Genomic DNA, 27,618 nt, shown 5'->3' with positions numbered 1-27,618 from the left:
AGAGATCTAGGTGTCCTGGCATAACAGCGCTGGAAAAATATATCCTCATGTATCCACCCCATATTTAACCCCAATCCCTGCAAATTCCATTGGTTCAATAGAGACACCTCCCCACCCCCCTATGCTGGATCTGAGTTCTGGTGGTGCTGTTGTCCTGGAATATGCTGGCATCTGGAGGGGATGTGTGTGTGTGTGTAAATGTCTGCAGTGTTGTTGTAGCCTTGTGGGTCCCAGGATACGAGAGAGACAAGGTGGGTGAGGTGATGTCTCTTATTGGACTAACTTCTGTTGGTGAGAGAGACAAGTTTTGGAGCTACACAGGTCTTCAGGTGTGGGCAAGATACTCAGAGTGACACTGTGGGCTGGAGGGAAAGCTTGTCTCTCCCCCCAACAGAGGCTGGTCCAATACAAGATATTTCCTCACCAGCCTTGTCTTTGTGAGGCGAAACGTCAGGGCTGGATCCAGGGGCTAGATGTGGGTGCCCAAGGTGATATGCTGAGATGCAGCAGGGTGGGACAATAGGAGAGGCTCCACTTGTTGTATGACACTCCCTACTTCAGGGCTTAAGCTAACCTCTCCTCATGGAGATCAGGCTGGGGGAGGGGGGGTCAGAGACCCCCCTCTACAAGGCTCTTCTCCCTTAGTCTGAAGCATCTCGGTGGCCCACGGGCCGATCCAGCGTGACCCGGCCCGCGGTCTCTATTTGTGCGGCCCTCCCCTGGCCGGCTGGCGCTCCGAGGGGGGCTGCCGTCGCACCGGTTGGGGCGCGGTGCCCTGTAGGCAGCAGAGTGGGTGGGTGGCGCGGCCCGGCCGGTCAGAGCCGGGGGAGCGGCCCGGCAAAGTGGGGACGGGCCGGGACCGGCTCCGGGCGGAACGGGGCCGCTGGCCCTTTAAGAAAGTTCAATCGTGCGAGTTCATCAAAGTTTAAAAAGTTTTTCGTGGAAAAAAAGCGGTGGGTGGGGGGGCAGGAAAGTTGGCTGCGGGCGGCGGGGATTGGCTGCGGGTTCCCCGGGAGACGGTGATGCAGGGCGAGGGGCCGGGCCGGAGCCCAGCTGAGCCCCCCTCTCCTCCCCCCCGCCCGGGCGGGCTGCGCCGAGCCATTGATGACCGTATTGAAAAGGCGCAGGCGGCAGCTCGGGGCTGCACTCGGGGCCGGCGGCTGCAGCTCGTTGGCACCTTCCCCCTCCCTTAATTGCTCCTCAGCCAACTCCATGTGAGCCCGGCCGGGTACAAATAGCCCCGCGCCGCGTTCCCCCCCACACCGCGCACCTCGCCCACGCCGCACCCCCGTTCAGTTGGGCAGTGGCCAGCCCGCCCCGCACCCTCCCGGGCAGCACCAGGGCACCCAGCCTGGGCACCCTCTCCGCACCTAGCTGCACCCCGGAGCCTTTTGTTTGTTGGTCACCCACAGGCACCATTTCCAAGCCCAGCCCAGGACCGCAGCTCCCCCGAGAGCCTCCTGCCCCCAAGAGAGCCAAGCCCGGGGGAAGCCCTGCGATCCCTGGACAAAGAAGCTACAAAGAACCCAGGACCGTCCACTCAGCCCCCTGCACCCCCGCCATGAGCAACCTCAACAAGGAGAGCGAGCACAGTAACAGCAGCAACAACATCGAGGAGGAGGTAGGGGGCTGGGGAGCTGCTGCTACTGGGGGGGCTTTGCCCCCTTCCTGGGAGGGGTTGGGTTTGGGGGTCTTTGCCTGTCTGGGGGTGGTAAATTGGGTAGGGAGGCGTAGGGCTTAATGGGGAATTTGGATCCTGGTCTCTCTACCCTTAGCTAGGTGGGATGAGGACCTGAGTGTGTTCTCCTTGTTGGGGGTGTGGGTATGGGCTGGCCTCAAAGAGCACCTAAGGTGCTCCCCACAAGTACACCCCACTTCCCCTCTGCAGGGCTGAGCCTCCTTAATTGGGCCAAAGTGTCTAAGTCCACCAGAAATGTAAGCCCTGCTCTTCCTCCAGTGCCCACCTTGTCTGGGGCTGGGCGGCTGGCTGCGCAGTCAGATTCCTGCTCTCTTCCGGCTCAGAGTGGAGCAGTGAAAGAGAACAAACTAACTTTCTAAAAATCTGCTGGGTGGGAGCCGTGCTCTAGCAAAAGCCAGAGCTGCTCTAAGCCCTGCTGTGGCCAGGCAGCTAACCCAAGGCTGTACCTTTCTGTTGAGCTGGGAACAATCTTGTCTGAAGCTGGGGGTAATGCTTGACCTTTGCCATCCCTGAGCTTGGCTCTTGGTCTGGGATAGTTTTCTGTGTCTTCAGCTGGAACTGGCCCCCAGATTCTCCAGGACCCCATTCACGAGCCAGGAGAATTTTCTCTCCCCATTTCACCATTAAAAATCTTGCATTGCTTAGTGCTTAAAGTGATCTTAAAAGTGTGTGTGTGAGAGGGGCTCTACCATAATATGGGAGCAGCAGCTTTGGCAAGTCAGGAGAAGTGTGCCCTGCTGTGAGCTGGTTTGACTTCTTTCAAAGAAACCTTGGCTGGGTCTGTGAACCCCTAGCTACACCCCACCCCCTAAACATGCATACACTAAGTGCTGCTGGCTGGTGTATTGCAGCCCATTCCTGTTTGTATTGCTAGGCAAAGGGCCCCTCACAGCCTCCAGAGGGGAAGCATGACACCCCTCATCCAGCCCTGATTCCCCTTCACCCCAAAGCTTGGGCAGAGGGGCTCCTGGGGGTGGGGAACATCTCAGAATTAAATGATCCCCTGATATGTAGCTGGGGTGATGGAGGGGGGGCTCATAGGGAAGTGCAGCTGTTTAAGCAGGCCTGGTCCGGTGTGGAGAGGTGCTCTCCTTGGAGCCTTGAAATGCTCGGTAATCTGGTGTGAACTGCATGGTTGCCTCCTGCTCTCCTCTGAGAATGCACTGGCTTCCCGGCCGAGGACTGTTGCAGGCCAGCTAGAGGTCAGGAACATTACCTTGTGTCTCATTCTATTTTGCCTGGCTTGACCTCCTGCATGACCTTGGAGATCTGCTAGCCTGGCCCTGCCTGGTGCAGGAGCCCTAGAGTGTGGCTCTGGGGAATGAGGACAAGGCTCCTTAGCTTCTGGGCTTGAGGGGACCCCCACTGGTTGCAGGGCTGCCATGCTCTGCTGGAGACCTGTCTGCTTTCAGTATCGTGGGTGGGCAAGAGCCACTCAGGGCACAGAGGTTTGCCAGGCTCATTTGTCTCCTCCCTGACCACTGATGGCTAGAGGTGCAAACTGGGACTCTGGTTAGCTTTGTGCTGGCTCTGAGAACCCTGTGTGGGGAGGGAGGGCAGAGCGACCTGGGATACTGCTCTCTGCAGGAGAAGCCTAGAACAGAAACCGTTCAGCCTGGTGTCCAGATGGCTGCACTGCTGTGACTCCTGCCTTGTGGCATGCTGCTGGGCAGCAGGGAAAACAATCCCCCCGTGTCACTGCCATCTCCTCCACCAGAAGGTCTGTCCCCTTTAGTCACTGCACCAGAGTACTTAGCATGGTCTCTGACTTTTCATGGGGCTCTGAGAAGTCTCTGAAGTAAGCCCAAGGATGCTCACCCTTTGGGGGGAGACCTAACTGTCGTACGTGTGTAGCTCTCAGTGCTGGAGGGAAGTGTGAATTCCCTGGTAGCTTCAGTTGGCTGTGCTATTCTTCCCATCCCCTCCCCCTGCTCTCCTAGAAGAAGCCGTGTAGCATTGCTGGTGCAGAATGGCGGCCGTGTTTCCACCCTGGCATTGGGCAAAATGCTCCCAGTACATTGGTGAAGCATGCTGAGTTATTGATCAGGGAACTCTCAACAGCTACATAAGAAAACCCCTTAATGCTGAGGCTACCTGTCCACCCTCACTGTTCTTGGGGGCGCATGTGTGTGCCGGAACAAAGGATAGCACTTACCTAGGTCTGCGGCAAGTGGGTTGGGAAGATGTTAATGGCTAGTGGAGTGAGATGGCGCAAAGCACTGTCTGGGAACAGGGTGGTGACTGCTTTTTTCCATTGAATTTCTTAAGGGTTCAGATGGAGAGGAGGGGTCTAATACTTAGTGCCTTGGTACAGCTGGAGATATGGTGGTGGCTGTGGCATTTTATAGCATGCCTGGATTTCTAGTTATGGGTTTAACTTCAGGTTTGTCTCCCCCTGCTTGGCACTTTCCTAGTTTTCCCTCTCCTTCCCTCACCCCTAATTAGCCAAGCTAGTCCAGTTAATGCTTCTGTAACACAGGAAGGGGTTTATTACCAGCAGTTGATCAGCACTGCCTGTGGGGAATCTGCTATAGTACAGCCTAACTAATAGGCACTAATGCCTGGGAAAACCCATTGCAGATCCTTGATCTGATTATTCACTGGCAAGTTCTGCAGGCCAGTGAAATCCAAGATCCTGGGTCCCTTAATTAGTCAGGTGTAATTCTGTTTCAGCTACACCTCTACTGTGATATAATGCTGTCCTCGGGAGCTAAAAAATCTTACCACATTATAGGTGAAACTGCGTTGTATCGCCCCTCAGAGCACTGCTTTACTGCGTTATAACCGAATTTGTGTTATATCAGGTGGCGTTATATCGGGGTAGAGGTGTTCTATCTAGTGCACCCCATACCTTGCACAACACTTACTAGCATGCTAATTTGGCAGGCTATCAGTCCTCGTGCTGGAGTAAGGTTTACTATTGCCACATCTGCTGAGAGCTATTGGCTGGTGGACTAGCAAAGTGGAGACTTGAAGCTTTACTATCCTTGGATACATGCTGGTATTGTGACAATATGCTATTGGAAGGGCCAGGTGTTCCTGCCTTCCCCATGCAACAGTGATGTGTGGTACTAGGATGGGACTTGTCTCTTCCAAGAAAGCTAGTCTCAACTGTATTTCAATGTCTGTCCACCATGAGCAGGATGAGAGCAAAGGGGTGTGAATAAAACAATTGTTTGGCATGCTCTCATCCTGCCCCTCCAGTAGAGGAGGCTGCTGTGCATGCCCATGGGCGGGGGCGGGGGGGAGGGGAGCAGCATCTGCAATCCACAAATCAGTTGAGCTGCACAGGCTTGTATAAAAGCCCAGATAAGTATAGTAGGTCTCCTCCAAGACTCTTTTAGAGCATGGGTTTTCAAGGTGGGGGTCATGGCCACCCTGTCATTTCTAATGGGAGTGAGTGTCCTTGATCCATGGAAAGGGGGTGCTGGTCTGCTCCCAGGGTAGAGAGCCATGGTATGGAAAAGGCTGAGGGCTTCTATGCAAAGACACCTGGTCCCTCCCAAGCAGTCTTGTTCCTAGAGTACAACACCTCTGCTAGTTCCTTGTTGGATGTAGCTGCCTAATTCCCAAAGCTATAGGGCTTGAACTGCTTCTTTGGGAAGAGCATTCCAGTCGGGTTGTGTCTTTGTTTGTCAGACACTTTCCCCTTCCCATAATTCCTTGTTACACAGGACTTCTCTGCATCACTCAAATTCCTCTCCCTTCTCTTATCTTCATCCTTCTAAGAAGACATGGCCATCTCCAAACATGCTTTGGGCTAAAGTCTTTCCTCCTAGTGTTGCAAACAACACCTTGGGTGACTGAGTGGAAGGGAATATTTTTTTCCCCTCCATGTGTGTTCGACAGCATGTTATAGAAAGATTCATTTCTCTTGTATAGCCAATTACCCCCACCCCAAGCAGCAGGGAATCTCACATCAGTGGGGGAGGGGGGATAGATCTACTTAAACAAGTGACTAAAACTAGCAGGGAACTTGACATGACTTTGAATTTGGGGTCTGGAAACTGACTAGAATTCTAGTCCGTTTCAACGTTGCTAATGTTGAACCATGGCTCACTTGAATTCTGGAATATGGCTAGGACCTCTTCCCTGTCACTGGTGAGGCAAGCAGTATGTTATTTAGCATCTTCACTAAGATCTAGTCCTTCCTGCCCTGCCCTGAGCACTCTGCTCTTCTCAGAATGCCCTCAAACTTCTATTTCTAGATGTGTGCCTCTGCATGGGTAATTTGGTCTCTTTACAGTGTGATGTGGCCAACTCCTATCAAAGTTGGCATCCACAACCACCCTTTAAGCCTCTCAGCAAAACCAGGATGTCCCTCACTGAACACACTTATCTTGGCTTATTCTCCTTCTTCCCACTTGGCACTTGTCTGTGGTGCTCCCAAATTTAACCTCACTGGCACCTAATCTCAATGTCCCTGTCTTTCACAACCCCTCCTGATTAGTGTCCTCTGTAGATCTCATTAATGTGCCTTTCACTCCCACTCCTTGGTCATAATGGAAAGCTTAAATAGCAGGGCCTCACACTAGTCCCTGGCCTACCTCACCAGACACCTCCCCAAGCTTGATACACTGCCACTTATCATTATCCTTTGTTTACATGTCTAAGCCAGTCATCAGTCCACATGCCAAGCTATTCTGAACCAACTGATATGCAAAGTTGTCTCTGCAGCCCTTCTTCCAGCCACTAACTTTGGCTCAGCAAACAAACAGCTCTAGTAAGTAGCTCTGCTGCTTGTGATGTTGGCACACAAGTAAACAAAACAGCAACGTATTGATACTGCACTAGCATCTCAGGACCCCAGTATGCCTGGTGCTGTACGAACAGAACCAGGAGGGCACCCCAGAGCAGGATTTGCGATCGATCCTTTGTCAACTGCAATGCTGTTCTAAACAGTGTTACCTGCTAGATGGCTGTCACCTTGCCCTCTTCCCGGGGTGGGAGTTTAACTTTCACAGCCGTGATGGCCAGTACACCTACAAGAGGTTCCATACAGCTCCTAGCCTGCAGCGAATATAAAGGAGGGGAGAGGGCATATGGGGCACCTGTGAGGTTGGGGCAGAGACCTGGTGAGAAGCCAAGGGATCTGTCCCTGGACTCCTCTTGGAGACTCATCTGCTACATCCAGCCTCTGGCTAGGATGGCAGATACATTGCATGAGAATTCAACAGGAATCCAGTCTCCTGCTGAAGTCCTGCTCTCCATCTCCCAGGCTGGCTCTGTCTCCATTAGAGAAGGACTGAGTTTAGATCACTCTAGCCAAGCTTGACCTAAACTCAACCACTCTTCCTAGCCATGATGTAATGGGGCTGGGGGAGGGTAGCTCACACTTACCACTCACCAGCTGGTAAGAGATAAGAATAGATGCTCTTATTTGCTAATTGCTGTTAATCTTTGAGTAGTCCTCATGCAACCACACCGGCCAGCTCTTGTTCCTTGTCTCTCCTCTTTCAGAGAAACTGTACTCTGACCTCAGTTATGTCTCTGGATGCTTATGCTGCATTCTACCCAAGTGGATTTTCACTTTCTCCAGATGTACTGTACCTATCTCTCCAAAACGTACTCTTCTGAAACTGAACAACCCTGGACTGTTGTGTTCAGTGCCCCTGTTCCTTACTATGGTAAACTTGAATAGCTAGTGGCAGTAGCTGCCATCAGTGTTAAGTCTGCTTGTCTTATACCCCTTTCCTCCTATCCTGTGTTTTGTCTGCTTGGATTATAAGCTCTTCAGGGCAGAGCCTGTCTGCACAGTGGCCAGTACAATGGGGCCTGTCAGTCAGCCCTTGCACACTACTGCAATAAACACCTGTAATAAGCTTTCCTGTTCAATTGCTGCATCCCAAGCAGGGTAGGAATACATAGAGCCAGGAGGGTGCCTGTGCCTTCACTTCCTGGATTGTAAAGAACATCTCAGCTGAACCAGTCTGAACTGGCAAACATTTGTCATTAAAGCCCCATGAGAACAGTGGCTGAGTGCCTGGATCACGGGTCCTGGAATTCTATTCCTGGTGGCCTGTGATATTTCCACAAATGCTCTATCTACCTTTGATTCCTGATTCCTTATCCTTCCCCAACAGCTCTCACCACCTCTCAATTAGCCAATGAGATCTTCCTGCCATACTTGTGATACTCAGTGGTGACTTCCACCTCTTCCTGGTCTAGCACCCCAGTGAAGTTTGGATCTATCTATAGCAGAGGTCTCCAACTTTTTTACTGGTGACCCCTTTCACACAGCCTCTGAGTGCAACCGCCCAATAAATTAAACACACTTTTAAAAAAAATATATTTAACACCATTATAAAATGCTGGAGGCAAGCGGGGTTTGGGGTGGAGGTTGACAGCTTGTGACCCCCACCATGTAATAACCTCATGATCCCCTGAGGGGTCCTGACCCCCAGTTTGAGAACCCCTGATCTAGAGTGATCTCCCAGCTGAGTCAATCAAGCATCAGTTACATCCACTAGAGCTGTCTCCATGGCTTCACATCTCTAGGCCCTGCTCTTCCATGCTACACAAACAGGAGTTCTCCAACGTTTTGCTGGGCCCCCCTTTGAAAATATTTCAGGCTGTGATGACCCCCCCCAAAGTGATAGCAGATTACTGTACATACTCATAGGAGCACTAAATGAAGCATGTAATCACTATCCCTGCAGTCAAAGGCACTGACGCCTTTTGAAAAGTGTAAAATAAGGTGACAATATTTAAAATTTCAAAATAGAGGACACTGCTAGGGGGCTGAGGAATAGGGTGTGTATGGGGAAGTACAGCAATAACAAACCATGTCACCCTTACTTCTGCACTGCTGGTGGTGGCACTTGTCTTCAGAGCTGGGCTCCTGGCCAGCAGCTGCCACTCTGGCTGCTCAGCGCTGAAGGCAGTGCCTCCACCAGCAGCAACACAGAAGTAAGGGTGGCAATACCATACCATCTCATGACACCCCTGCCCCCCATAGCCTTGAGACCCCTTTTTGGGTCAGAACCACCAGTCTGAGAAACACTGTATTAGAGCATGAGTGCAGATGCCTGGGTGTTTTAAAGCCAGGCAGTATAAGCCAGTCTTCTGCCTCTTCTAGACAAATCTCCAACAGACCAGATGGATAGTGTAGCCTTAATTACACACCCCCTCAAAACAAAACCTCTTACCATTAAAAAGTCTAGCTCTAGGGCTGTTTTTCCCCCAAACCCCTGCTATTGCTAACATAGACGGCTCCCTTTGTCAAATCAGAGTCTGGGGATTCTTTTCAAAGTCAGAGGAAACAACTCTTCATGTCTCCAGAATGCATCTTGGGGAAATAAAGCATAGCTTAGGTTCCCACTGTCATGCACACTAGCTTTCCTTGCTGGCCTCTGTCTCAAGCAAAGCACTCCTATTCCATGCAGCTAAATGGGATCTCTACTTTCCTCCTTATGTTGCTTGTCATGTTGGTAGTGACAATGGCTCCTTCTCAACTCCTGAGGAGCACTGTCAAATCCTAAAACATTCCTTGGGTCTGCCACCAAGCACCACAGCTCCAAGTGCAAAAGTGAAACTGATGGGGCCTAGGCCCCAGCTGTGCCCCTAATCCATAACTCTGTACTGAAGCTATAGCTGTCTGACCTTTCATAGGCACTGAGCACTTGTAGCCCCCAGTCAGCTATGGCTGCCTGCTCTCAAAGTAGGCATGTAGAATCATAGCTTAAAATGAGAACTCTGGCCTCTAGCCTTCAGTATGGTGCCCAAGCAAATGAAATATAGTGGGACCAGTCCAGTTCTAGACTTGTCAGAGGAAGGCACAAGAACCCCTGTAATAGGAAGGTTTCCCCTGTGTTAATTACTCCCAAGAGATCTGCTCTAAGGATTACTTTGGGGAAGGTCTCTGGCCTGTGTTAGGAGGTCAGACTAGATCACAATGGCCTTTTCTGGCCTTGCCATCTATAAATTTGCTCCACATCACTTAATGGCTGGGTTCTACCTTGAAGGAGGCTTTATAGCTGACAAATATCTGCTCTAGCTTGTGTACCTGAATAGCCCTATTTGTTTGACCACTGAACCCTGCTAAGTTCTTGGCTTCCATCTTGTGGAAGTGAGTTCCACAATCTTGACCAGTTTTAAATGTGGTGCCTCTAACATCAGTGGGTATTATCTGTATATAACAGAAGTAAATGGGACCTCCTGGCTTAGCTGCCACTTCACTGTTCTAGCAAGGAAGAATTTAATATCTAATCTCAAAGGCTCCAACAAGCCTTACCTGTGATCTGCTTTCTAAAGTTATGCACTGATTCAGACAAATCATAAGATTCAAATCTAATGCATTACTTTCTCACCTAAAAGACACTTGTCGATCAGGAAAACAAGTCACATGACACTGGCTCATTCTGGCTCTGAAACAACACATAAAATGGTAGCTGTCTCTGCAGAAGTCGAGGAAGCTCCTATGTTATAAAGATACCATTTGCCTACAACAGAGAGACCCCTCCCTCCCTCTTTCTGTTAGACATCTAAACAACTAGGTAGCTGAAATCTGGTTCCTCTTACCTAGAGTTTGGTCTTGGAAGGTAAATGTGCGCTAGGTTACCAGCAACCTCCTCTGACATGCTGGAATGTGACTCCCTGTACTGAAAAGGCTCTGCATGATGAAGTTGCTGACATGAGAGAAAACAACCTTAATGCTGGATAGGGGTCCTAAAAGTGGTGGTTGTTTCCAGACAAACGTGTACTGACAAATATTTTGTCAGACCCCAATTGCTACTTTCATCTAGAAAGCACTGAAATTTCACAGGTTCAGGTGGGCCATGTTCTGACACCTGTCATGTAGCCATCCCACCAGTCTGAGATCATATGACTATCACATTTGTCAGGTGTGATCCCATTTGGATGGGAGACCAAGGAAAACCCAAGCTGCTGCAGGAAGTGATGCTGGTGACCTTTATAGGTCAAAGGAGAGGCAGTGCCATCTGACCTGCCCCTGGGCATGGTGGGAAGGGATAACTGCATTTTAAATGAGACAAACTAATCCTGTGTACTGAGAGGAGGTGGCTAGTGCAACAGACAGAATGAGGGAGCGTCACTGCTGAAGGATCAGACCTTGCCCTGAAGAACTGAACTTGCTCCTGGGCTCTGTCCTCATTGGCACTTGGCACTCAGCCAGCCACACCCACTTAGGCACACTTGCAAAAACCTCTACTCTACTGTAGTTTCACTCCTTCAGATGTCACTTGTAAACCACCACTTTATTACCTGGGAGGTGCTTGTGCTGTAGTGATGAGGGCCATATAAGTGCCAATTGGTATGATGCCAGCCTGGAAGGTGAAACTAGGAGAAACTTCTACAAAAGTCTAATTCCTGCCCTTTTCTAGACACGAGGGGGAGGGGAGGAGGAATGTTGCCCATAGATACTGGCTGTGGCTTAAAGGACAGAGCCAGCCCTAGGCAAGCACAGCCACTTGGTGGTGCCCCCTGCAGCCAATGTGCTGGAGCTGAGGCAGTGCCAACCCTTCTTTCAGTTGGAAGGCAGGGTGAGCAGCAGATGCAGCATGGTGGGGGAGGACAGCTGAAGCAGGTGCCCCTGGGAACTCTGGCAATGGGGCCAGAGCAGCAGGCAGTGAGTGACGTTTGCCTGGCCTAGCAATGGCCTGTGTGGAACGAATGGAGTGGACTGGTCTGGGATCAAGCAGCCCAACCAAGCCTCTTGTCTCCAAGGTGCTGACTAAGGCAGGGACTGGTGGGGAGGTGGGTGGGATGACTCAAGATGAAATCCCATGCAGTAGAGAGGGAGGGGAAGCCTTAATGATGGTGATTCTGGCAGTTGTCAGGGTCAAGGCTGAACTGCCCCACTGGGCAGGCCTGACACAGGAGTACTACCTGGAAGCTTCCTCTTTGGCCCCATTCATAGGACCTGGATCAAAGTTTAAAGGCAGATGATCCTGTCTCACGATTTTCCCCCAAGTCAATGGCTGGCTACATGCCTTCCCATTCACATGTGTGTGGGAGGGGTGGGGTGCAGCTTTGGACTGATCCTGCCCATAACTGGCCAAGAGAGCTTTGCAATGGGTCACAGGAGGGAGTTGTCTTGAACTCTTGCTGCCCACTGCACCATGCTGTCTCAGAGCACTACAAGCATAGTCAGCAGCCAGGCTTGTGAGCTGGGCCTAGGGACTCCTGGTATGAGGAGAGGGCTGCTCAGAGGATTCAGGGGGCCTGGGGCAAAGCAGGGGAGCTGTGGCACTTGTACTCACCTGGTGGTGGTCCAGGTCTTCAGTGGCGGGGGGGCCCTTCAGTCGCTCTGTCTTTGGCAGCACTGAAGGGCCCCCCGCTGCTGAAATGCTGCCGAAGACCCAGACTGCTGCTGGGCCAGGTCTCATGGGGCCCAGGGCCTGGGGCAAATTGCCCCACTTGCCCCCCACCCTCTGGGCAGCCCTGGAGGAGGATCCCAAAGGTGCGTGATATTCTGGTCTTGTGGGGATTCTGCTGCATCTTCCCCTCTAACTGCCTGCGAAGGAAGCTCCCAGAGCCTGTGCAGACTCAGCTCTCTAGCCAAGTTTGGGCAGTGTGACCAGTCAGGGGAATGCAGCCTCTCCATTGCAGCTCCCTTTCAGCGTGATTCTCATTCAGCCCTGTTGGGTGTTATCTCCAGTGTGGTGGTCATATGTGGTACCTAGGTATCTGCCTGCTCCTGGACTGGGCAGAGAGACCCAGCATGCTGGAGTTACCAGCTGTGCTTTGGAATGGATACCCTCTTGAGTCTTCATTGACAGCAAGGCCAGAAGGGCCCATTGCGGTTCTAGTCTGACCTGGATAATCTCAATCTAAACCAACAGTCCTTGGAACAGAGTCCACAAGAACATTAGGTACTGAACATGGTGGCATAGCCTAAATGCACATCTCCAGGGCAGAGCTTCTCCTTACCAGCCTATGGCACCCTAGATTCCCTGCTCCCTTCTTGGAGGTGGGGGGGGGGGAAGGGAGATGGAGCAACTCCAAAATGGCTGCAGAGCTGCCTCTTCCTTAAATGCCTTGGTGTGTCTGGCCAGACATAGCTCCTCCTGGCCTCTCCAGAAACTGAGTTGTCTAGGGGCAGGATCCAGAGCTGCCCTAGGGAATGTGTCACCAAACAATAGGTGGGTTGACTGGGCTTTTGAAGTAACCCCTGGGTCAGGTGTGCCTGCAGCACACACAGACATGCTAGCTTTAATCTTGCTTGGGTAGACCTACATGTGCAGCCATTACCTCCCCTCCCACCTCAGTGTTGATGTCCCCCAAGCCCATGGGCACACTGGGGGTGCTGTGTGTTGGATTTGAGGGAGGGGAAGGCTGTCCTCTCTTCCCCACCCTTTATGGTAGGTTATTCTAGGGCTCTCTTGGGCCAGAGGGGAGGGAAGCAGTTCTCCCCAACCCCCCGCTGTGTTCTTTACTGGCTTCTCTTAGTGCTGCCCCTTCTCTTCCCCCCCCCCTGCTCTGTCCTAACTTATCACTTGCTTTCTTAGCCTCCAGACTCTTCCTCCTGGGCTTCCTGCTCTTGGCTTGTTTTGCCTGCCTGTGCCACTTGTGCTCAGCACCTCACGTCTGTGTTTGGAGGATATCTCATTCCCTCCCCATGTCTTGCACAGGCTGCTGCCTGCCTCTGAAGCAGTGGGAGGGTCAGAGCATGGATGCTGGCTGAAGTCAGGAGCCCCTGGCATGTGCTGGTGCTGCCTATAGACTCACCCCTAGCAGCACTGACCAGAACTAGGGACTAGTAAAGGCTGGACTAAACTCCTCTCATAGGTGTCATTTGTTTCCTGCTGTACTAGAACTGCAGAAGCCAGTGTCAAGACTACAGGAACTTGGTAGCTCATCTGGGGGAGGAGAGCAAGACATCACTTGGGGCTGTGGGGATGCTCACAGGCCTGTTGCTGATTCAGGTGACTTCTGTACTCCTGCAGCTCCTCAGATCCATGGCTCTGGAGACCTGGAATTCTTCCTGCTTTGCATTGCAAAGGATGCTACAGAGCCAGTCTAAGAGCAAGGCCTGCCCACTCCAACAGAAAGGGCAGTCTGGGAGTGAGCGGCACACCTGGCCTCTGGCAGCATGTGTCAGGGCTGAGCAGCCAGTTGGGTTGGGTGTGATTGGCAGGGACCTCAGCTGGAGGGGAGAATAGGAGTACCTCTTGCTTGGGGGAGCTAAGCAGGTGTTCCTCCAGGGGGCCAGCTCCTTGTGGATGCTAGAGAGGGTACTTGCTGCTGCTCATGCAGGTGTATGTCCAAGCTAAACTTCTTGGTGTGATATACCTGGTATAAGCTAAGAAGAGGTGCTGGTAAAGCCAGTGCTCCCTGCAGCTGCAGATCAGGCACACAACTAGGGCTGCCCCTTGATGTCCAGGCTCACCTAATGTACCTTCTGCTGCTGGAAGGTGGGAGGCTGACAGACACGGATACAGATGTTCTTGTTTCCCCAGAACAGCTACAGCACATGCTGCACAGGCTTCCCTGACCCAGAACCTCCTGTAGGGGTGTGCAGTTCAGTCTTGTCGTCACTTACCATAGCAAGAGATGCCAGTTATCGTTCTGAGGGTGCAGTTACTAGGACCTGGACTGAACTTTGTACATGCCTCCTAAACAAGCTCCCTGGAGAGGAGTCCCATGGCTCAAGGTGACCCTGTGAGCTACAGTCCCTGTGGTCTTGACACCAGCTTCCTAAAAGGCCCAGTTGCCCTAGTACCACTAGACACTCATGACACCTCAGTGTGAGGCAACCTTTCCCCAGCTGGCTCCCTGTGAGCACCTGTGAAGAAGCTCTCTGCTCCAGCAGCACAGCATTGACACAAGGCTTCAAAATCTAAGATGCGTTATGTCCCCTAATACAATAAACACTAGCAAAGGACTGGCTGAGTGACCTTCAGGATGTTGACTGTTCCTTATTCTCTAGCTGCCTCTGATGTTCAACCCTTGTACTCCAGTAAAGTATGGGGGGAAGCACTCACAGCAAACAGCCTCTGGCTGGCCTAGGAACAGGCTGAGACTTTCTGGAATTGATTGTATATTTGCTGAACTCAAACAGTTACTTTCAGGTACCCATGAGTGCTTGGGACTCAAGCAGCTGTCCTCTGGAGGAACATCTCATGACAGGCTTGTCCAGCTGGCTGGGGTAATCCATGGAAATGGGCTCTTGGTTTAAATGGCAGACTTGCTTTCCTTGAACAGACTGCAGTGCTGGTGAAAAGGTGCCGTTCTGGCAGGTGCTCCTGCTGCTAATGCATCTGCTACAATACCCAAAACATGACCCCAGGCTGCCCCAAAGGGGGGAGCTGGGCTAGCAGAGCAGTAAACCAGCTTGGTGCAGAGCTCGGCAATTGCACTGCAAAGCTTTCCCAGACCAGGCCAGTGAGTCTAATCTCAGGGTGCACACAGTGGTGCATAGCCTGGTGTACCAAGCTAATCTCCAGCTGTAGGCTTCCTGCTCCTTCAGGCAGAAACCCATGTCTGTCTCCGCTTCCCAGCTAGCTCAGTGCTGTCTTCCTGCCTGGCCCCACTGTGGCTGGGCTAAAACCCAGGTTTAGAACCACTCCTCCACCCAGATGTGCAAGAGGATGAAATGCTTGAATAGGAGCCTTTAAACAGCCTTTATTGGCAGAGGCAGGGGAACATCCCCCCTGTGCATGCACATGGTTCTGCCTTGTAGCCAGCACAGCTGAATTTATATCTGCTCTCAATGGCTGCCACTGTAAACCTGACTCTCATAAACACTCAAGCCTCCTTCCCTTTCAGAGATGTTGCTGTACTTGCTTTGGGGCCCAGATACTGGCCCTCTCCTAGGGGGGCAAGCATGGGCTTCCTCTGACTCCATGTCATTCTTATCCATGACTTAATGTCAATCATGCTTGGCTGGGCAGAAAGACTTGACTGTCATGAGTCATGGAGGCTGAATGTGCCAGGCTGAGCATGTCTGGCTCCCTGTGTGCCAGCAGGGAGGGTGGGCTGCTGTGCCACAGCTGGGTGGTGCAGCCTAGGGGGAAGGGATGATCTTTTCTCCTTGAGCTCTCAGAATGAGGCTTCAGCCCCCCATGTACTGCACACTGGGAACCTAAATCTTCCCCCTTTCTCTTCCTCAACTGCTTCCTGGGCACTCTGCTGGGTCTCTGATCTAGTGGAGAAGGCCACGAAGGCCCTGCTTGACTTGCCATTATAAATCCATGGCTCTTGATGGTGGGTGCTTGATTTCCTGGCCAGTGCCCTAAGGGGCAGGGTGGCCTCTGCCAGCATGGGGGGCAGAATGGTGGTGAGGAACTCTCTTCTACAGACATGTGGAGAGATCTTTGGCTTGGTCTTCAGGCAACTGGGTCACAGTGTAGACAAACGGCAAAGAACTCTGCTTCAAAAACCAAATCCATATGCTTGTCAGGATCCTGGTTATGTCACTGGCAATCTGGTCTTTGGGGAGAGCAGGGGTGAACCAATGAAATCACTTGCAGCACTCCCCTCTTACAACACTGCTGTGCTGTGTACACTGGATGTTTCTCTACCTACTTCAGTAGTATGGCCACTTCTGGGGTGCAGCACAGCAGCTGTTCAGCCATGCATAGCAGTTGTGTAAACTGGTCCCTCCCATTCCTGTCTTAAAATCATAGAATATCAAGGTTAGAAGGGACCTCAGGAGGTCATCTAGTCCAACCCCTGCTCAAAGCAGGACCAATCCCCAGACAGATTTTTACTCCAGTTCCCTAAATGGCCCTGTCAAGGATTGAACTCAAACCCTGGGTTTAGCAGGCCAATGCTCAAACCATGAACTAGCCCTCCCTCATTTATTATTAAATGCAATAAACTAAGAGCTACTTATCAGGAAGCTCAGCTTGGCAGTCACAGCCCAAGATGGCATGTGGCTGAATGGGGGCACCCCCACCAAATGCCATGGTCTTTAAATGACTAGGAGCAGTCAGGAACTCTGCCTCGCAGCACAGGGTTACCTGATGCTACCTAGCACCTTCCCTCTTCAGAAGGGAGGAGGCCAGTACTGAATGGCTAGCTGGCAGCTTCAAGTTCATCTGAGTTGGGAGGTTCCAGGCTGAAGCAGTGCCTGCTGTTGCAGCCATATAGGCCACAGACCTAGTGCTGTGGAGAAGCCTGCTTGTGTGCAAGGGCTTGCCACTTGAGCTGGGCCATATCAGGTCACCTGACTTCCTCCTTGGCCTCTAAGCGGGCCAAACAGCATGTTTCTGGGGTGATTTCCTTCTCCACTGAGCTTCTAATTGAGGCCACTGCTGTCGGCTGGGCCACAGGCTTCAATTCACTCATCCTGAGCTGGCAGCTAAGGTTCTGCAGCTCTCCAGGCGCTCAATCTGTAGGTAAGAGAAGTCCCTTTATAAAGAGCAGAAAACTGGGATTTAAGGCATGACTCCTGTTCCCAACCAAACACCAGAGTTGCTGTGACTGACCAACAACCAGCTATAGAAAGACTGAACTTACAGGGACATGTGGTTTGATTCATTTAGTTAGTTGCTTTAGTCTGGCTCTTAAAAGGGCAAAGTACTAAAGAGGGGAGGAATGCAACAGACTGGGGGCAAGAAGGGGACAGTGACCCACCTACTTGTTATGTTTGCATTTTGTATGGCACTCCATTTCAGAGACTCACCAAATCTGCTCCCTGTAACATGGTGCCTAAGTTCCTGTCACTAACAGGCTCTGCTAGAATATCTGGGACAGAAAGATTAGGCTGCCAGCAAATGTACTATTTGTAATCTTCATGGTTAAGATTCCAAATATTCCCTTCCTGCCGTTTTTGTTTTGCAAGCCCCGTGTTCCTTGCATCACTCAAGCCTTATAAGTCCCGGGTTTTAGAGCAGGCCGCTGCCTCACAACATTCCATCCGGCTATCGTCAAGTGGCCCCAGCTGCATCTCATCCAGAGCTGACACAACTTTGCAAAACAGCAGCCGTGTGCAGTGGCCGGATCTCCTGTGAACAGGATGGGCTAGCAGCTCACAAGCCCTGCACAGCTTTCTTGTGGGCAGGGCAGCTGTGCCCTGGGCACACACACATTGGGCCTTAAGAGGAGGCACAGCTGATGTTTAGAACCCCACACTGTTCCACTGACAGACTTCCAGTGCTAGCAGCAGAACTCTGGCAAAGCCAAAAGCATTTGTGTCTATGCTGACCTCTTTCCTGCCCAGTCCCCTTATGACGGCCTATATTGCACATGGATACAACTCTAGAACTGGGCTTGGCGCAACTTGATTGTCTCATAACTGACTTTATTTTTGACTTTTTTCAGTGCAGGGGGTGGTGGTGGTGGTGGTCATACAACTTGACAGTTGAAATTCAAAAAGTGAAAGCTTTAACAATTCAAACCTAGATCGCATTGTCTATCTGGCAAATAGCCTTAAATCAAGTTCCTAATTCAGGCAGTGCTTTCTGTCTTTGCTTAGTGGTAAACGTCACTTTCCAAGGGAAATATCTTCATAAGCTTGTGTCTGGTGAAAACATTTATCAAGAAACCAAATTCTTCCAACCCTATATGCAACTTGTTGAAGGGGTTCGCTCCCTGCTGAGGTGCTCTGATTGCAAGGCTTCCTAAAAAGTTCATTTAACTCCACCTCCCTGGCTTGGTTACAGATGTTTGGACAACCTTGGTCTGTAGGGCTCGGTTTGCTCCAATGGGCTTCAAGAACTTTCTCTGTGGTGGGGTGTGTGTATATTAAAAAAAACAACTTTAATATAGGGCTTTCCTGCCTCAGAGCCTGCTGATCTCTTGGCTGCCATGATGGACAGGCAACAGTTCATCTTGGCTGATCTCTAGCTGTTTGAGGAGAGGACTGGTAGAAGAAACCATTCTCCTCTCCTTCCCCCCCCCGTGCCAGCTCTCTTGATTCTTGCCTGGGAGGGTGCCACAGATTATTTTCTAGGCTTCCCACAATGCTATGGGAGGAGGGGAAATGCTGGGTAATGCCCTGTCTCTGTACCAGGCTTGCTGCTGGGGGGGCGTTGTGCACGTGAAATGCATGAAGACCCAAGTGATGTCTCTCACGGGGCAAGACAGCCATGGCATTGTCCAAGTCACCACCTCACTCACCTGGTTGAGTGCTGGTGATGTAGGAAGTGATAAGCCACCCTGCTTCCTTATCCCAGGTAGCTTGGGTGCAGAGTTGGAGGTGGGATGGGGAGAAGCTTCTGCTGTGGATCGGGCTGGGCTGAGGCTCTGGGATTGGGCTGAGTGTGGTGGAGCAGTACAGTGGTATGGCTGGGCTAAGAATGGGCAGGGCTTGGGTATGTGCAGGGAGCATTGGTCATAGCCTGGGTGCCCTAGGCAAGGGGGTCCTAGGCAAGAATTGGCTGGCTTGGTTTCTCATCTGAGAAAAATACCCTGTTGCTGGCAGTGGATGCAGGTTCCCCAGGATGAGTCCCACTCTGCTCCCCAGCTGGTGGCCAAACAAGGCTTCCTGTCATGGGATGGTGCTTGAGACCTGGGTCTCTGCCATGGTGCTGAAAAGACTCCAGTTTCATCACGCTGGTGGTGAAACCATCTCGAACAATGTAGTAGGGGTGGAAGGTGGGGAGCCTCTCTAGGAGCAGTCACTGGCAGTTGAGCCATTTCCTAGTGTAGATGGGCTCATAATTCAGAGTGGGCTACCAACCATATCCATCTTTGTCCTGAGTCTGACAGAGCTTTCAATGTATTCTCCAGTCTCCTGGGTCTTTCCTGCTCATGCTGTTCCCTGGGACTGTCTCCACATCACTCTGGTCCTCAAGCTAATGCTGCCTCTCCCTTCTAACATACTTGTTTCAAGGGCTTGCTAATAACAGTACAGGACCACTTTCAAAACCATCTGACCTGTATCTTGCTGCACAGAGAACATCCCATTCTGGGACCTGAGCACATCCTGAAATATTGAACAGGGAAGGCTGTTTCACAGGGCTGAGGCATGTGCATGCCTAGCATTGGTGACGTGGCCACTGCTTGTGTGCAAAATGGGCTAGCCTCTTCTGAAAATGCACAGCAGATGCTCCCCAGCCTCCCCATTAGTGCTTCTTACTCATCAGCTACATGCAGGCTGTGGCTGAGCTGCTGGGTCCTTGGTTTGTCTTAGCAGCTCTGACAAGCAGTTGTACTGCATGAGAGCCAGTCACTTCTCCAGTGAGGCTGCAGGATTGACTTGCACAGTTTGATGGTGGCTGCTTTTGATAGTCTCAAGGAGCAGGTAGTCCAGCTGCAGGAGATGGCCATCACTCTCAAATGCTACTCCTGCCACTCACTACCCCGGGACTCGCCTCAGCAAGGGTCCAGCCTGCCAAGACCAGGTACAGATTAAAGGAGACCCCTGATAGGTAGAAGGAACCTAGCAGGCTGAGACCATACCTACAGCAAAGTGGATTCTGCAGGTGGCCAGGCATGGAAGTGGGTTGGGGTAGGCAGGACAGGACCAGACACTAAGCAGTTTTCAGTCACTTGCTGGACTGGAATGGTCTGCTGGACTTTGATGGTTGCAGGGAGTAACTGGCTGTGTCCCCAGTGAATTAAATGATGAATGTATGAAAATACTTTTTCTATATGCTTATGCTGAGGCTAAGACACAAAATGACTTGCCTAGCAAGGGGAACACGAGGCAATAAGATTCTTTAAGTATATTAGGAATAAGAGACAAAGGAAGTGTAGGCCCTTTACTTAGCAAGGAAGGAGAGTTTAAAAACTATCAAAGCTGAGGTGCTTAATACCCATTTTGCCTTTTTTTTTTTTCGCTAGAAAGATAAGTTACTCAACACAATACAGACAACCAGGGAAGGAATGAAAGCTAAATAGGGAAAACAGGTTACAGAATATTTATACAGATGTGTTCTAGTCATAGGGCCTGATGAAGTTCATCCTAGGGTATTTAAGCAACTAGCTGCAGCAATCTTAGAGCTGTTAGCAATTTATCTTTTGAGAATTCCTGGAGGAGGATAAGTCCCCAAAGACTGGAGAAAGGTACTGTTTGCTCCCCTCTAAAAAGGTGCACAAGGAGGACCCAGGGAATTATAGATGAGTCAGCTTAACTTCAATAAACTTGCTCCAGTATCTTTCCAGGTATTGAACAATACACTTGTAAGCAGATGGAGGGTAATAAGGCTTATAAGGAATAGCTAGCAAGGATTTGTCAACAAATCATGCCAAACCAACTTAATTTCCTCCTTTTCATAGGATTACTGATCTAGTGGATGGAGGGAAGCAGTAGATATGGCAGACCTTGGGTTTTTTAGTGAGGCTTTTAACAAATTTTTTTTGCATGACATTCTCATAAGCAAACTAGAGAAATGTGATCTAGATGAATTTATTATAAAGTGGGTGCACAATTGGATGAAAGACTGTACTCGGAAGTTACCAATGCCTTGCTGTCATGTTGGAAGGGTGTATCTAGTGTGGTCCAACAAGGGTCAGTCCTGGGTCCAGCGCTGGCCAATATTTTCATTAATGACTTGAATAATGGAGTGGGGAGTAAGTTTATGATCCTTGCCCATGGAAGGGGTTGCAAGCACTTTGGAGAACTTGTCCTCTAATTTATCATGGTCCTTTTAAAGTTGGTCTGAAATCAACAAGATTAAAGTAATGAAGTACAAAGTACTTCACTTAGGAAGGAAAAAAATCAAATAACTGGCTAGGGGGTAGCAGTGCTGAGAAGGAGCTGGGGATTAGTGGACCATAAACTGATTTGTCACTGTGGTGCAGCTGCAAAAGAGGTAGTGTTAGGGTGTATTAACTGGACTGCCTGTATACAAGACACAGGAGGTAATTGCCCTGGTCTACTTGACCCTAGTGAGGCACCAGGTGGAGTACTAGGCAATTCTGGGCATCACGCTCTAGGAAGGATGTTGACAAATTGGAGAGAGTCCAGAAGAGCAACAAAAATGATAAAAGGTTTAGAAAACCTGACCATGAGGAAAGATTAGGGGGGACAGATAGCTCAGTGGTTTGAGCATTGGTCTGCAAAACCCAGGGTTGTGAGTTCAGTCCTTGAGCGGGGGGGCCATTTAAGGGTCTGGGGCATAAATCTGTCTGGGGATGAGTCCTGCTTTGAGCAGGGGATTGGACTAGATGACCTCCTGAGGTCCCTTCCAACCCTGATATTCTATGATTGGGGGGAACTCCATGTTTAGTCTAGAGAAGACTGAAGTGCAACCTGATAAGCCTTCTAATACTTCAAGGGCTCTTATAAAGAGAAGGGTGATCAATTGTCATCACTTCTTGTTCTCCATGTCCAGTGAAGGAACAGGCTTCCAATGATGGGGACTCTACAACCTCCCTTCCTAGAAGCTCTTAAAAACAAGCTGGACAAACACCTGCCAGAGATGATCTAGGTTTCCTTGGCCCTGCCACAATACAGGGCTGGATTGACTTCTTGAGGTCCCTTCCAGCCCTACATTTCTAAGGTTCTGTGACTCTTCAAGGTCTCCAAGATGCTGGACAGAAGACCAAGGTTCTGAACCTTGGTGCAGGTGGGGTTGAGCACCATGGAGAGTGCTTGCAGCCTTGGTTGATTAACTTGTCAGAGTGGAAACTGTAGCAAGCAATGTCCTTTGACAGCCAGGTCTTACCACCTCCTGCATGACATCCATGTCTATGGATGCAGAAAACCTCTATGCACTGTGACGAAGTTCAGGATCTAGCAGATCTATGTACTACCTGCATCACTATGGGTCAGGAGTCTGGACCCTCTTACAGGTAGATCTGGGTCTGTTAGAGGCATTCCATATGCACTGTTCATGCCAAATTCTGAGCATAGTGTTCAAGTCAGTCAAGCCAGTCTTGCTAAGATCTGGGCTTCCTCCAGTTGCTTACCGCATGCAGACGTGGCATTGTGTGCTCTTTGGGTATGTCACAGACCTCAGCATACAGTGCTCTAAGATGTCCATTGAGACATGAAGGAGTGCATGCCTGGTATTGTCCTGGGCTGTCCCAAAGATTTATGGATTTGCAGGATTGAGCCAGAGATGGGAATGTCACTCTGATACTATCAACTCACTCCAGCAGCCATCAGTGGACTATGTGCATATGGTGTGACCTGTCACCACTGGAGCTTTCAATGAACATTCTCCATTGGTTGTCTTGCTGTCCTTTGACTTTGAGTCTGTACCCAGAAGCCTAGTTCTGGGCCCCTTACTTTGAGAAGCATACTGAACTCCCTGCTAGACCCTTCCTGCACTGATAAGGATGGAGTAGGTCTAACTTCTGTGACCCTGCAGGATGTTCTGGGGCTGTGTAATGCCAAGAAGATGGGTTGTTTTGCCTCAAAGATCTTGCTGGGTGCACAGTGAGCACACAGTGGGATTGAAATACTGCAGATTTCCACCAACTAAAGGGGTCATCTTTGCCTGGGTGAACAGCCCATCTCAAAATTCCCAGTCAGGAGACTTTAATCCATGCTCATGCATTTCTGAGCAATGTCTCAGGCCCTGCTCTAGTGTCCAGGTCATGCTGAGAGGCAGGGCCTGGGCCTAGTAGAGCCATATAGGAGCACATGCAGCTCTGTTTTGGGTGTGAACAGTGACTGTACATGGTTCTGTAACTTGAGAAGCTGGCTCAATTAACAGCTCTGATGGGCCCCACCCCCTCTGAAGGAGGCACTACAGTGCCTCTGAAGGTGAGCCAGCAGTTTGAATGACCTCTCTAGCTAGACACCCCTTCCCCCAAATCTAGGAAGCTTGAGTTCTAGAGTTAGAGCAGCATTTCTACCCCCAGGAACATGCTGCCATAGGCATGACACTCCCCCCTCTTGCCAGGGAAAGGCCTGGAATGCAAAGGGTGATGTATTGAGGCCATGTCTCTGAAATGCATGTGTTACCTAGCACTCCAGCCTCTGCCTGCCTGGCACTCAGTGTGGGCCCATCTCTTCTAGGTACGGACTCTCTTTGTCAGTGGCCTTCCTGTGGACATCAAACCCAGAGAGCTCTATCTGCTCTTCCGACCGTTCAAGGTGAGTAGACTCATAGACTTTAAGGTCAGAAGGGACCATTATGATCATCTAGTCTGACCTCCTGCACAATGCAGGCCACAGAATACCACCCATCCACTTCTATAACGAACCCCTAGCCTATGTCTGAGTTATTCAAGTCCCCAAATTGCGGTTTGAAGACCTCAAGCTGCAGAGAATCCTCCAGAAAGTGACCCGTGCCCTATGCTGCAGAGGAAGGCGAAAAACCTCCAGGGCCTCTGCCAATCTGCCCTGGAGGAAAATTCCTTCCCGACCCCAAATATGGCGATCAGTTAAACCCTGAGCATGTGGGCAAGACTCACCAGCCAGCACCCAGGAAAGAATTCTCTGTAGTAACTCAGATCCCTACCCATCTAACATCCCATCCTAAACCAACCTAAAGTGGGCTGCCCTGCTAGCAACATGCTGGTTGGTCCTCTAGACAGCCTGCCTTGGGCAGCACAGGCTGCCATCTGCTTGAGGGAGTGTGGTTTCTTTTTGGGGGGGGGCAGGATGATGTGGGGGCAAAGGAGATGTTCATACGGTTGGAAGGGACCTCAGGAGGTCATCTAGTCCACCCCCCTACTCAAAGCAGGACCAATCCCCAGATTTTTGCCCCAGTTCCCCAAATGGCCCCCTCAAGGATTGAACTCACAACCCTGGGTTTAGCAGGCCAATGCTCAAACTACTGAGCTATCCCTCCCCCCTGGGTCCGAAAGTCTAATGGGAAGAGTGAAGGGACCCAGGCTGCTGCTCAGTGGGGGTTGGGGAGGAGCCCTTCAGGGTAACCTGGTAGATGCTCAGTCACAATAGTGAGGCATCTAATGCTGGTGGCAGTTGAGTAACAGAAGCCTCAGCTGGGGAGTAGAGGCTATCCCTTCTGTCCCAGGCATTGCAAGCCATCAATCCCTCGCTGTCCTGAGCCCAGGGTCGATGGGAGCTTGGAGCTCACCATACCCCTCTGATAACCCAGAAAGTGCCCCTTGGGGCCCCACAGTGGTTCCCTCCTTTCACAGGAGCTCATACCAATGTACTAAAAGCCACTGCAGGCACTGCTCGCTCACCACAGAGCCCTAGGGAGCAGGACGTCCCAAGTTCTAGCTGCTGTTTGCTGCTCTAAGGGGAAGTGAAGAGCTCCCCTGTCCCTAATGTGCAGAGGGGTGAAATGTCTGACCCAGATGAGTCAGATTCCCTGTGACAGCTAAACTTTTGCTCGGTCATCACCGAGGGGCTGGGGAGTAGCTAAGCTGGGGAGAGCTGCTGGACAGCTACCATGGCAACTTTCCCTCCAGTGTACCTGGAGAACAGGCCTGTTTGGGGAGGAGGGGGCTGTACTCCCCCCCTGCTATGGCATAGACTCCTCTTTCCAAATGTTGCAGGTCTCACCTGGATAAGAACATACTGTGCCTTGGGCTAGCCCTTGCCCTAGGCTATAGGGGTTGGGGCACAAGCAATACACTGCCACAGACTTCTGTAGAGACATCCAGACTTGCTTGGGGCGCTGCCTCTAGTGTTAAGGACCCTGTGAGGCCATGTGCATGGCACTGCACAAACCTGATCACTAGTGGCACAACAAACCATCCCTCCTGGGCAAACCTTGATGTGTGTAACTGGTCTGGGAAGCTATAAACCCAGACTATGGGCTGAAACTGAACTGATGCTGGTGTCCTGGTCTGCAGTCTGTATACTTGAGGCCAGTGGTTTTCAACCTGTGGTCTGTGGACCCCTGGGGGTCTGCAGACTGCCTAAGATTTCCAAAGGGGTCCACACCTCCATTCAAAATATTTTGACTCTGTAAAAGAGAAGGTTGAAAACCACAGGCTTAGGCAGTTCTGCTGCTCTGGATGCATGGGGACCAGAAACCAGAATACCCACTCCAGTATTCCTCCTGTTCAATAACTTCATTAGCTGGCAGTAGCATTTGCTGGGGTTAATGTGCTCTGCGCGCCCCCCCTCCCCCAGCATCTAGCTTCCTGAACAGATTCTGAATAAAAAATGTAGGATGGACAGAGGAGGCATCTGAAGTTAGACCTGACTCCTGCTGTGAGCAGCTGCGGGGAAGCTGCTTTTGCTACTAAGTAACTCTTTGCAGGCTCTCCAGACCTTTGTCCAGCATGCACAGGTGGCAGGCACCATGAGTGCTCACTCCCAAGTCCAGCAGGGTGGGAGATGAGAAGAGGGACCAGGCTGGGAGGAGAAGCTAACATAGCTCAAACACCACAGCTGGATCATCCAGAGTTATGCTGGTGGGGGATTCCTGGAGTCAATTGTGTTGTCCAGACACCTTGCTGGTTGCCTTGCCTTTAAGGAGTCATAACTTTCTGGTTTCTCTCTCCCGCTCTCTCCAGGGCTATGAAGGGTCACTGATCAAACTAACATCAAAACAGGTAACTCACCTAATTCCATCCCCTCTCCCCTTCCCTGGGCACTAATTCCATGGCTTCTGGTGTAGCAGGGATTAGGTTCCCAGGATGGGACTCAGGGAGGATGCCACAGTCCTTGCAGGGTGAAATGCCATCCTTTAGTAACTGGGCTCTCTCCTCAGTCCCTGCTCACACCTGCATCCAGACCCTGGCTCCCAGCCCATGGTGCAGCTTTCCCAAATGTCTTCTCAGCCACCTCTGCTGCATGGCTGGGTGGTAGTGAGCCTTGGAGCAGGACCATCCGTGACTTCCCCTGGGGAATAAAATGCTGAGCCCCACCTAGCCTGTTCCACTTGTCCAGCTGAGCCCAACCTGCCAGCTCTTGTAGGCAGCAAGCATGTTGCAGGCAGACTAGACCAGAGGCCATTTTGATGACGCAGTGGTGGGGCAGAGGCAGTCTAAGGCTGTGGAGAGATCCTTTGGGTGAGGGTTGCCCAGCCCAGGCAGGGCACAGGCCTGTGTGGAGTCTATCAGACAAGCTCAGTAGGTGCTGCACTCAGATGTGGAGCTGTCACTCCAAGCTGACATGGCCCTACAGTCCCTCTTACTGAGAGCTGTGCTTCTGTGTGAACAAAGCTGGCATGCAGTCCAGTGCAGCCCCCCTCCAACAATGCTGGGGAGGGGTAGCCACAGAACAACCAGTATCCTGCTGGGTCCCTCCTGTTTGAGAGGCGAGTGCTAGCAGGAAAGCCTAGTAACAGGAGGCAGAACTGTGAAGCTGCAAACTCCGAGCCTCTTAGTGTAAATCCCCATGGGTAACTGGGGCCCTCCTGCCGTAAGTACTGATAGGTGTCACACCTCCCTACGCAGAGCTCCCCAGACTCCATAGATGGAGGAGGCAGGGGGATGAATGCTTAATCCAGGACCTGAGCTGGCTGGCTGCATGGAAGTGTTGTTGCCCCTTCACAAAGGCTGCGTGGTGTCCCCTCCCACCCCCAAGGCTTAAGCATGTCCTGTTCTCACGGGGAGGGGGAGGGCGGTTTGCTGCCCTGTGTCCATGCAGCTCTCTGCAGATGTGACATGACCAAAGGTGAGATAAAGGGGCTGGGATCTGACACTACTCCTCAACCCTAATGACTTGTCTGCCCTGGCAAAACTGTCCCCCAAACCCAGATGAGCTCAAACACCAGCTGGGGCTGCAATTCAGACATTGTTCCAGGGCCAGAGCGAGGGCGATTGGATCTCTGTGCCCTTGAAAGAAAACCATGTGGCGTCTGGTGCTGTGCAGATGGATCATTAGGCCAGTCAAAATCCCATAGTGCTAACAAGGCAGCCCTGGGCCCAGGCCAGAAGAAGCACCGGGGGCAGGAATTGGAGTCCTAGTATGACTCTTGGGCTTCTCTCTGAATTCTCTGCCCCTAAATTCTGGTTTAGAGCAGCCACACTGGCCTCTTGCTGCTCACTGAATGCTGCAGGATTCTGGTCTGACTGGAGCTGAGCCTCTGGTGCTGGCAGCCTGGGAGTAGCATGGGAGGAGGTGCTCAGACCTAACCAGTTATTGTCTCCTCCAGCCAGTAGGTTTTGTTACCTTCGATAGCCGAGCTGGTGCTGAAGCAGCAAAGAACGCCTTAAATGTAAGTACCCATCTATGACTCCAGCTG

The 27,618-nt window shown here is 51.2% G+C and overlaps 1 protein-coding gene across 1 annotated transcript in view; it reads left to right on the top strand.

Annotated features, from left to right (window-relative positions):
- Nucleotides 1-1,123: 1,123 nt before the first annotated feature.
- Nucleotides 1,124-27,618, top strand: part of RBPMS2 (RNA binding protein, mRNA processing factor 2) — a 49,197-nt gene continuing 22,702 nt past the window's right edge. The window contains exons 1-4 of the mRNA XM_044979474.1: nt 1,124-1,621; nt 23,520-23,597; nt 25,943-25,981; nt 27,529-27,591. Coding sequence (XP_044835409.1) covers nt 1,562-1,621; nt 23,520-23,597; nt 25,943-25,981; nt 27,529-27,591 — 240 coding nt within the window. The 5' untranslated portion in view covers nt 1,124-1,561. The remainder of the gene's footprint in view (nt 1,622-23,519; nt 23,598-25,942; nt 25,982-27,528; nt 27,592-27,618) is intronic.

Source organism: Mauremys mutica, chromosome 11, assembly GCF_020497125.1.
Source record: "Mauremys mutica isolate MM-2020 ecotype Southern chromosome 11, ASM2049712v1, whole genome shotgun sequence".
NCBI lineage: Eukaryota > Metazoa > Chordata > Testudines > Geoemydidae > Mauremys > Mauremys mutica.
Note: the sequence above shows the minus strand (reverse complement) of the source record. Positions and strands in the feature narration are given on the sequence as shown.